The 10,664-nt window shown below is 39.5% G+C and overlaps 2 protein-coding genes across 3 annotated transcripts; one reads left to right on the plus strand and one right to left on the minus strand.

Moving 5' to 3' along the window:
* Positions 1 to 1,021: 1,021 nt before the first annotated feature.
* On the plus strand, positions 1,022 to 6,713 carry mcat (malonyl CoA:ACP acyltransferase (mitochondrial)). Its single transcript, XM_010887412.5, has 5 exons — positions 1,022 to 1,716; positions 2,427 to 2,514; positions 5,214 to 5,431; positions 5,718 to 5,855; positions 6,085 to 6,713. The coding sequence occupies exons 1-5, from the start codon at positions 1,279 to 1,281 to the stop codon at positions 6,367 to 6,369; spliced, it is 1,167 nt and encodes a 388-aa protein (XP_010885714.1). The 5' UTR covers positions 1,022 to 1,278; the 3' UTR covers positions 6,370 to 6,713.
* bik (BCL2 interacting killer) lies at positions 6,677 to 10,175 on the minus strand. 2 transcript variants are annotated; one of them, XM_034290228.1, is made up of 6 exons: positions 10,094 to 10,175; positions 9,984 to 10,009; positions 8,235 to 8,334; positions 7,716 to 7,871; positions 7,217 to 7,331; positions 6,677 to 7,096 (listed from the first exon to the last, which is right to left on the minus strand). In XM_034290228.1, exons 3-6 carry the CDS (start codon positions 8,324 to 8,326, stop codon positions 6,968 to 6,970), a joined length of 492 nt encoding a protein of 163 aa, XP_034146119.1. In that variant the 5' UTR covers positions 8,327 to 8,334; positions 9,984 to 10,009; positions 10,094 to 10,175; the 3' UTR covers positions 6,677 to 6,967. The 2 variants fall into 2 exon arrangements, with proteins under 2 accessions (XP_034146119.1, XP_034146120.1); XM_034290229.1 differs by lacking the exons at positions 9,984 to 10,009; positions 10,094 to 10,175 and having other exon boundaries at positions 8,235 to 8,342.
* Between the last annotated feature and the right edge of the window lie 489 nt (positions 10,176 to 10,664).

Consider the following 10,664-nt stretch of genomic DNA (forward strand, 5'->3'; position numbering starts at 1 on the left):
CATGATTTAACTGGGTCACCCTTCCAGGTCATCACAAGTTATTCATTATAGCTGCTAAGAAGTAAATTAACTTCCTTGAAACACTCAAAATCGAGTTACCCAAGTTTTCACAGACATCATAAGAAACAGATACTAGATACAGAGATGTTATTTCCACTTACATTGATTGTTATATTCACCACTTGATACAATGAAAACGTTATCACTTGCAGGTTTTCTAAATTCTTAAATTAAGTTAAGTTTGCATAATCTATGTCATTGTTAGTCCTAATGTTCTGGTTTGTTTTTTGGAAATTAACCCCAAAATGTTTGAATGTGATTGGTTCTGTATATTAATATATTTATATATTAATGTATTTTAAGTTTGGGTTGACTACTAGTCCTTTTTTATTTATGCAAAGATGCAATACAGCACATGTCAGGAAAACATAAAATAATTAAATAAAAGAAAAACATACAAATAGATGACAGATCACATTAGTCTGCAAAATTGCATTATAGTATTCTACAGTAGAAATGCTTTTCTTGTTACTGTGTAATTTGAGAGAATCTAAAAAATATATAGCCTGAAGGCCATTATAAAAACAAGAAACCAGGCAAGCCTAGTTCAGCCGGACCGCAATAGAAAGTATCCCTCTTGAGATTCGAACCTGAGTCACCCACGCAAAAGGCTAACCATAGACCACAGAGCTCTACGTTTTACGGGGTCAGTATAGCCTCTATCCTGAACAAATTATCTTTGGCCAATGGCCGTTTTAGCAGCTTATTAGCCAGTAATAGGCTTTACCAGTATCTACTAACGTCTTAGGAATAATCATAAGAATTGAGCAATTGCTAGTGAGACAGTCGCAATATAACCGTAAACAATTTCAGGTTTAGCCAGCGAAGTTTCCGTCGTAACAGAATCATTCACAATGCGCACTTCGCTTCGCGGAGATACGAACCCGAGATACAGTTGACAAATCCGCTTATTTAACCACTACGATATTTAACAACAGGTTGGTAATCAGTCAGTCAATCACTCAGTCAGTCAGTAAGAGACATTCGCTCCGCTTACGCGGTCCGGCAAAAAAAAAGTTACCGTCGTGCATACGTCATCTGTATGCGTCCATTTCTTAAACAATATGGCTGCGCCCTTTGACAGTCACATGCATTTTATGAGTCTATTTATTAAGTATTAATCAGAAGAACTGCTTCAGTGGACCCAAAATTGCAAGATGCATTTGGCGATACTATGGAAATTCACGTCGTTGGCCTGAGAAAGGTTCATCAGTCAACATGAGAGGCGCCAACGCTAGTTTTTTCAATATGATGAGGATCCTCTCAAGAACGGAGGCTAGGTCATTTTCTTTGTGCAGAAATCTGTCAAACCACCCCCCTCAGCATGGCTCACAGAATGAGATACAAACATCACCAGAGACCGATGACCAACTCCCGGAGGAAGAGCAACAGAGGCTTAAAAAGATTCCGAGTGACTGTACTGTGCTGTTGTTCCCCGGACAGGGGACTCAGTTTGTCGGGATGGGTCGCGGGCTTCTGAAATACGGAAAGGTTAAGGAGATGTTTGAAGTCGCGCACAAGATATTGGGCTACGATTTGCTATCTTTGTGCCTGAATGGACCAGAGGAGGAACTGATGAAGACGGTCCACTGTCAGCCCGCTGTGTTTGTTACATCACTGGCAGCGGTGGAGCGACTTAACCACGAACACCCAGCAGTAAGTTAGGGCTAATCCGTTCTTAAGGGGCCATTATCATCCAAATAGGAAGTGCATATGCGCCTATACACATTTTTTGTAAAAGTAAAAAATATATATTGTGGAGAGATTAACTCATATATTTCATATCAACTACTTCTTAAAACATGCTGATAAATAAAAACAGATAATATAAATGAAATAAGCTACAGTAAGTAGGGCAGTAGGAGACTGTACAATAAACATTTACATTACAATACATGTACAATGAAGATAGTTCAGTAGAGTTCAGTACAGTAGAGTTAAGTACAGTAAAGTTCCATGCAATGCGGTTAAGGTGTAATTCTATTTATGTAAATCTACTTCACTTGTAGTTGAAAACCAAAATATTCGGAATAGAAAGCTATCAAAAGTGTGTTGCCCTTAGCTAGCATACCAGTACGTGCCATTTTTGGAGCTACACTGCTTTTAGAAAGTATGCAAATCTCTTTACACTTTTAAAATGTTGTTGCAGCCTACATGGTTTATTACATATATTTATTTGGGCTAAGTACTACAAACAGTACCCACTATGACAAATTGAAAACAGTGTATTTAAAACACGTTTGGAGAGCTAGACAATGTCAATGATAAGGATGTTGTGTGAGTTGCATATTATCAGAATCAGATCAATAATAAAACATAGTGTTTCTTTGCAAGTAAAACTCCTCTCACCCCTCATCCATCTCCAGGCAATTGAGAAGTGTGTGGCAGCTGCAGGATTTAGCTTGGGAGAGTTTGCCGCCTTAGTGTTTTCCGGTGCCATGGATTTCGCAGAAGGTGAGCCTAGATTCTCTATCCACTGTTGTGCGAAGCTTAAATGTATGCACACCGTTAACAGGCGCAAGTTGCTATCAGAGCAACTTGCGTAAATGTAATCCGTTACGTTACCAACACAAATATTGTAATCGGATTACAGACTTTTGAAAAATTGTCTGATTACTTTTGCATTACTTCAATTGAAAAAGAACTGCGCGAAATAATTATGACACCCCGTTGTATGTTTGAGTTTATTATTTAATGTTATAAAAACATTGTTATTTGAACCGAAATATGAATTATGCACCTCAGTTGTGTGCAAAGGTGGACGCGCACAACCAGTTTATTAACGGAGGAAGCGCTAGTTTACATTTCTCTGGTTTTGGTTGGTTGGTTGGATGGATGGCTGGTAAAAACAGAGTATATCTTCGATAATTTTAGCACGACATTTGAGGAGAAAAGGTGTGTTGGGAAGCACTCTGCCAAAGGATGATTATTTGCATTTTGACATCAATTCCGTCCATACAGGTCATGTGATTCTGCCTGCTTTGCATCTCTGAAAATTGTGTTAATTGGTTATCATTGGCTGCTGACGTCATTTACTTTAAGCTTAGAATGCAGGTTCATATTCACAGTTTATATCTTTCATTTGCGTTTTGAAAATCCATCACTGGTGACATTTATTATCGCAGGTTACGTTCGCACAGGGGTAAATCATATTTCTATGGGTGTTTACGATTGCAAACATGCATTCAAGTGCCGGGGGTTTCTGCAACATTTTGACAATGTTGGTTGTGGACCAAATCATCAGACTACTACAGATTTAGTTTATGCAGATTTTAGTTTTGGTTTATGTTCAGATAAAAAGTAAGATTCTGGAAGATCAAGGTTTATTTGATGAATTGGAATGACTGAATATCTGACAGACCTTTAGCGTGTAATGTAGAGATGTAGCCCAATCATACTGAAGTAAAAAGCAATGGTTTAGAAACCCATTTCCAAAGGCACTGTAGCTGACACAACCCATGAGGTAAAATGCGAATTCTGTTTTTTGCCAGCTATGTAAACTCTAACATTGATTGATCCCGCAAAAGGTGTTAAGTTGGTTATGGGATATTCCCAAGGGCGGAAATCGCGGGGGGGTCGGGACCCCCCCTTTCTGAGGGTTGTCCCCCCCTAAAATATAATTAAAATAGGTGTATTGTAAATAATATAATGGTATATACTTAAAATAATTGTGTAAGTAGTAAAACAATACAAATGCAAACGGGGCAACAACAAAAAAAGTTTTGGTCTCAAAGTGTTTTGGTCCACTGGCTGCTCCCTTTACCTCAGTCACCACCGACACACACACAGTCGGTGGCGGGAGAAAACAAAGTTTTCAGTAGTTGTGAAACCTCAGTAAGTCCAGGCTATTTTATTCACAATTATACATCGGATGAAGTGATGAAGTTCATCGGATATTTTCTCTCTAATATAGATGATGCTGAGTCATTGATAAATCTTCTCAAAAAAATATTATTGTGTAAATTAACTTGTGTAACTTAACTAACAGTTACCTACCAATGTAATATTGTCACCAATGTATTCTGCTTTGTTAGCAATTATAACGTTACTCTCTTGTTTTATAGTAGTTTAGGTTGTTTAATAACGTAGCATAGCCTATTAGTCTGCAATGTGCACAAAGACAGGCTGGACAGTCTTAACATAAATAAGATATGCCAAGAGTTTGTGGGGCCCAATGATACCAGGAAAAATACATTTGGTACTTTTGTTTAGTACCTATCCTGTCATGCAAGTTTGATTTAAATTACAGCTATTTTTATATTTTTATAGCAGTGAGTGACTATAACCTAATAGTTTTATTTGTTACAAAATCATTTTGTTTCTTTTATATGGGGACACTTCTTTTATATTTTCACAATATTTACGTATTAACATTTTCATTACTTTGTTTTTCATTACTTATCTTTTTAAGCTTTTTGTTCATTCCTTTGTTCAAGAGTAGGCTATTTGTTCATTGACATAGTAATTTATTTTTATTGTGTCTTTCATGTCTACTGTATACTGATCTCACTTTACAGTTGTGTGAGGGTCTAGAGTGTAGTCATGCCTTAATTTTGCCATAGGCATGCTAAAAGAGTTTATATATGTGTTTTAATTATAAATGTGAAGCAACAACGTTGCTATTAAATGTGCTATATAAATAAATTAAAGTTGAAGTTAAGTTCAAATTCCATTGTAGTTCGGTGGCTTGATTGTGTAAACAACTACAAACAACTTCAAAAACAAAATTGGTTTTGAAGAATGTTTTGGTCAATTTAGCCAGCTTTTTCATTGAACCAGAAAGAAACTTTGAGAAGAAGGATAATGGAACCGTCTCCATGCTACACTAATAATAGAAGTAAGGCTTTCCTCTCTGTACACATAGGCTATCCTAATTGTGCCTGTATTATTGGTGTCCCCTTCAAAACTTGCTCTTGAAAATTTTTAAGTTTATTGTCCCCCCCAACAGTTAGATGAAATTTTCGCCCATGGATATTCCTATTGGTTTTCCCATGCCTCTTAATATGAAAGTAATCCAAGTTTGAGTAATCTAAAAGTTACGTTACTGATTACAAATGTGGACAGGTAACTTGTATCTGTAACTAATTACATTTAAAAAGTAACCTACCCAACCCTGGTTGCTATTGTGTTTCTTTGTTTGTACCATCCTAAAGCCCTGTATGCAGTGAAGGTGCGAGCAGAGGCCATGCAGAAAGCGTCAGAGCTGATCCCTAGCGGCATGCTTTCAGTGGTAGGACGGCCCCAGGCTAAGTATAAACATGCCTGTCTGCAGGCCAGGGACCACTGCCTCAGTCTGGGCATCAAGGAGCCGGTCTGCAGCGTGGCCAACTACCTCTTCCCTGATGGGAGAGTCATCGCCGGCCACAAAGAGGTGGGGTTTAGGAATCCACTCAGGGGTAGGATGGATGGATGATACTTAATTGGGCAATGGGGCTGGTTTCATGGATGGATTGTACTTGAATTTGGGGGTGGGGCTGGGTGGATGGATGGATGAGGTTTTTGTCATTCCAGTTGGATCACATCATTCTCCTAGCATGACATACCTTGCGTTTTTTTGGAGAAGAGTCTAGTTCTTAATTCCTGAAGGGTTAGTGGGCAGGGGCTTGCATGGAATTGACACTGAGTGTTAGCCTCTCCCCTGGTCCCCCCTACATCAGGCACTGGACTATCTTCAGCAAAACTCACGGAAACTTCACTTCCTGCGTGTGCGGCCGCTCCCAGTTAGTGGAGCCTTTCACACGACGCTGATGGAGTCTGCCATAGAGCCCCTGAGAGATGTCCTCCGACAGGTGGAGGTAAGGAACTCAAGCAGTCAAAAAATGTGGTTTCTAATTGGTAAATGTCGGGTGCAGCCGGGACTTCACCATGTTATTTCATGGTTCAGTTATGAAACAGTATGGTGGTGGTTGACAGATTTTAGGTGTCACCGTCGAGTATATTGTTTACAGTTGTAATCCTTAAAGAAAACTGCTAAATTAAATGAATAGGTTGGCCACAGCTGTCTGTCTACCCATCCAAACCTAGGTTCGCCGACCGGAGATCAAGGTGTACTCCAACGTGGACGCCAAGCGCTACATGCACGAGGGCCATGTGCGCAGGCAGCTGGCCAAGCAGCTGGTGTCTCCAGTGAAATGGGAGCAGACGCTTCACGAGATGTATGAGAGGACCCAGGGACAAAGCTTCCCCCACACCTATGAGGTGGGCCCAGGGAAGCAGCTTGGGGCCACGCTGCAGAAGTGCAACATGAAGGCCTACAAGAGCTACACCCACGTAGATGTCACCAACCACTGTGACTCAGAGGAATACTGACAGGGAATATCCCAGAGAGGAAAATCTCTCGAAAGACACAATTTAATGTCTGGTGCCCATTGGGATAAGGAGTGAAAGGAGGAAGATCCGACAAGAAACGTCCATGCACGTAGTACAGTCTATGGCCTGTATACACCTGGAGAAATAAAACAGTACTAAGTGGATTTAGAAAGACCTTAACACACACACGTACAGTACATATACTTCCTTCAGTGTGATAAGCTGAAACAGAAATTCTTATTCAAGTGTCCTTCCACCAATCAAATAATCTGGTATTCATAGGAGTCAAATGTTTGTTTTCTCAAGTTTTAATTTTATTGTGATTAAAAAAAAAATCAATTTAATTATTGTTTCTGTCTACCAGTAAGGGATGCTATTTTTAAAGGAAAGACCGCAGACCAGCAACGGTCTTCTAACCACATATTCATTTTTAAGAAAAAAAAACTGATGTGACCCAGCACATCAAATACAATTCAGAACACGCACGCTTCATAAGAATATAATGAATGAAAATCTTAAAAATATATTTTTTAACCAAACTCCATTGGGAAGTTATCAATAACACAACGGTGTAGCCTGATGTCCAGCTCAGGGCCCTTTAGTGCAACATCTCGCCAATCCACTCTTCCCACAATGCTGAGCAAATGGTTGCCGTGGCCACCAGTGCCACAGTGGCCAGAACTGCTTTGGCCCAAACAGGGCAGATTGCGGGTTGAATACTGGAAACCTGTGTAGAGAAATATACAGTACGTGAGTGGTAGAAAGACTTTTCCCCATCCCAAATGGAAGCTTGACCCTTATGGCCCATGCAGATGTGAAAGACTAGTATGGTAGTGGTGGTTCTTACCCAGGCTGCCCAGGCCTCTACCCTTCGCGTACCCTGATGGTGGACAGTTGAGGCCAACCAGGCTTTGACCACACCAGACAAACTCTTCAGACCCCAAAGATGTCCTTGTATCCCCCTGACATGATTACAAACATGGAGTTACCTTATTCCTTTTATTGTGTCTCTGGGTTTAACGTTTATTGTGCAGAATAAGCATACATTTATTATATTCTCCAAAAAAAGTAGGCTTCAGCTGCCCCTGTAGGAGAACCGGTTTAGTTTCCCCTGAGAATCGTTTGGTTTCAGGTAGACCCTCACTTGGCTGACGTACTATGTGACTAGACAGCAAAGAGTCAGAGTTCAGAACTGATGCAAGCCCGACTCTGTAGAACCTACATGGAATCCAAAAGTGTTTGACCTGAAGCCAAATTAAGTCGCAAGCGAGAGGCAAATAATCCTTATGGAACCAATTCATTGCAAGTTTACCGGTTTTGCATAAAACATTTTGATCTCCCCTCACCTGTAGATGTTTCTAGTCAGGGTATAGACAGGCCATGTCACTTCCAGAGGATTCCAAGTCCACTGGTTAGCCCGTCTCTCTGCCCACTCACGGTCCAGTCTGTCCCCTATCTCTGCTAGCTGGCGTCCTATAGTCTGGACAGCTCTGGCATGGATCCTAAAGCAGGGAGGAACGGAAACCATGTTGACATAACATTGAAAACGCATCCTTTATTGGTTGAGGTAATAAGTTATTGGGTAACAACTAGTTGTTGACTGACCAGTTTGGCTTCCCTCCATTATGTTATGTTGGATCTGTGACTACTTCTTCCCAATGTCTGTCATGACATTATAATATATAATATAATGTATGACAAAGGGGTTAAAGTAAAGTAGAACCTGATTTCTTGACTAGTATCTTATCTGGGTAAAGTCACCTGAGGTCAGTTGTAAAATCCTAAAACAGAAAGCTGTCTATGTAACACGACATTGTGTCAATAGACATAGATGGCTGGCTAGATTGGAGTGACATGAGCTGTACCTGAGATTTTGATTAGACATGGTGATGTCCATTTCACCAGGTCCAGCCCGGAGGGACATTACACGGCTTGGCTCTGTTCTGTGCTCCACCATTTTGTTTTCTGTGGAAACATTGTTTGCATCACTTTAATATTTCAGGGTTTTGCCCTGCTTAGCTTTGAGTGGTAACAGGTGGGATAATGCACCTGCTGTGTTTCTGACTATGGCCCTGTCATAATAACCTTGTCAACATCCATAATCTACCTGTATAAATATTGGGTCATGTGACCAATAGGTGTGTTGCCTGGGAGATTATTTAGCTTAGTGCAGACAAACTTCCTCATACTAAAAGGATGATGTCATCTTAATGATTCACTTCATGGGATGGGCTCATTGTAGAGTCAACAACATGCAGGGTGTGTCCATGTGATCAGGTGTGAAAGCGAGATATACTGCATTATACACGGATGTGGCCTATAGTACATTTATAGATGTTATGTCATTTTCTTCATATTGGTCTACATGTATGTTACACATAAGCTATTGTAGCACGGTTTCCCTTTCCCTTCCTCTGTTCTCATGTAGTCACAATGCAAATGGTGGATTTCCATAACTCAAATCAACCAAACGGCTCCCATGGCATGAATAAATGGCTTTATTGTTTTCAGATCTATTTGTTCTCAGTTATTACATCATTTCGTATCCAATAAGGTGATGGATATGTAATGTGTCTTGTTTTATAAAGATCGGCTAATAAAATTAAATACCATGTTCGAAATCATTGGCATCCTTGCTAAAGGTGGCTAGGCTAGATAGTAATTTTCTAATGCAGAATATATTATACCTGTTAAAGGCGATCAACTGAAATTACAAAGTATACATTTTTAAATATTTTCCAAATAAATATTTATGAGATTAGAGAACATTGGAAGGGACTTAATCTGGTAAGGGTCGATCCTGCCGTTTATCACCCGGAAGGCACACGGAATGGATGTACGTTCCTTTCTTGGTCTCACAGCCGTATTCATAACCCAAAGAGCTTTGATACAATCGGCAGTATCGAATTCCACAAACAAATTGTGAATTGTCCACAAAAATCAGCAATTTGCAATTGCCATTCGGTCACCCGAACTTGAAAAATTCCAATTGAAAATTGTTGCAGACCGAAATGGATCGATCTCAAAGATCTGGAAACAGTCTGAAGTAGCAACATTGTCAAAGATCCTTTCCGATGTGTTCTCAAATCCCATAAACAATAATACACAAGGTTCAGTGCCGTTAGCACAAGGTAGTACTGACAATCGTTTTGACAACACATTGTTGGGAAAACATTTGTAATTTGAGTAATGTGTACTCTTGGTTGATTCTCTTTAATTGGGTACAATATTTTCCTAATGCCTAAAAATGTGTGGCTCATTACTTGCTCAGACTTGTACATCCTTTTTAAGGGTGGTAATAATTTAGCAGCTACCTTTATTTGGATATGTTTGGGATGTTTGATAGGGTTTGTCAAAACAAGGTGATGTCATCCTTTTCCTCACCACCAAACAAACAGAAAGTCGTTTTGACGATCACAGATCAAGGAATACAGTGTAATTTGAAATATTTCAATAAAATATTAAAACAATGATAATGATCATATCATTGTTCACATTTTCACATAAAATTTCAAATCTATGGGAGAGTAATACTACAGTCAATAAATGTCAACAATATATATTGTCTGGCAACAAAGGAACAGGTGTATTGTAAAGTAAAATGTCAAACTCACCTAATTTGATTAAAGTAGACGCCGCCCTGTAACGCAAATAATATAAACATTATAGCACATATCCAACATAATTTAAAGTTAGTACGTGTAATTATAATATTCCTACTTACAGCAGCGCCCTTTAATCTTGTTTTCAGGTTCTTGACACAATTACGGTATGGTGAGTGCAATCCGGGATCCTTGGCGCGTCCTCATATTACGCATGTGTTGGATATTGACCAATCACAATGCAGAGCGCCGACTAGGTCTGTTTTGATCTTGTCAAGCAAACCTGCTATAATTAATCCTGGCATAACATTATTTTTATGAAGCGAATATAATTACCCGTTTATTTCAAAGAAACGTTGTGTAGATATGTAAGCTATCCTTGGTTTTCATGAGTTTGGAATTGCGGATGAAATTTGGGCAAGTATAAGTGTAACTTTGCTCAGAAATGCTACATTGTGATCTTTTAAAATATAATGAATTACATATTCCAAATTGAATAACAGTTAATAACACCCAGGAAAAGACTTTAGAGTTAGAGGGTTTATCTCAATAGCCACTAGAGGGCAATCTGCGACTGCAAAATGCCCTTGAAAGCTAGAAGTGGTGAGCTTGAGTGCCACCGTGCGGTGGAAGGATTGGGAAATACACATAGTTTAATGAGTCCACGGTTGCTAGGGTATTCACCCGGAAGAG

This window comes from Esox lucius, chromosome 23, assembly GCF_011004845.1.
Source record: "Esox lucius isolate fEsoLuc1 chromosome 23, fEsoLuc1.pri, whole genome shotgun sequence".
Taxonomy (NCBI): domain Eukaryota; kingdom Metazoa; phylum Chordata; class Actinopteri; order Esociformes; family Esocidae; genus Esox; species Esox lucius.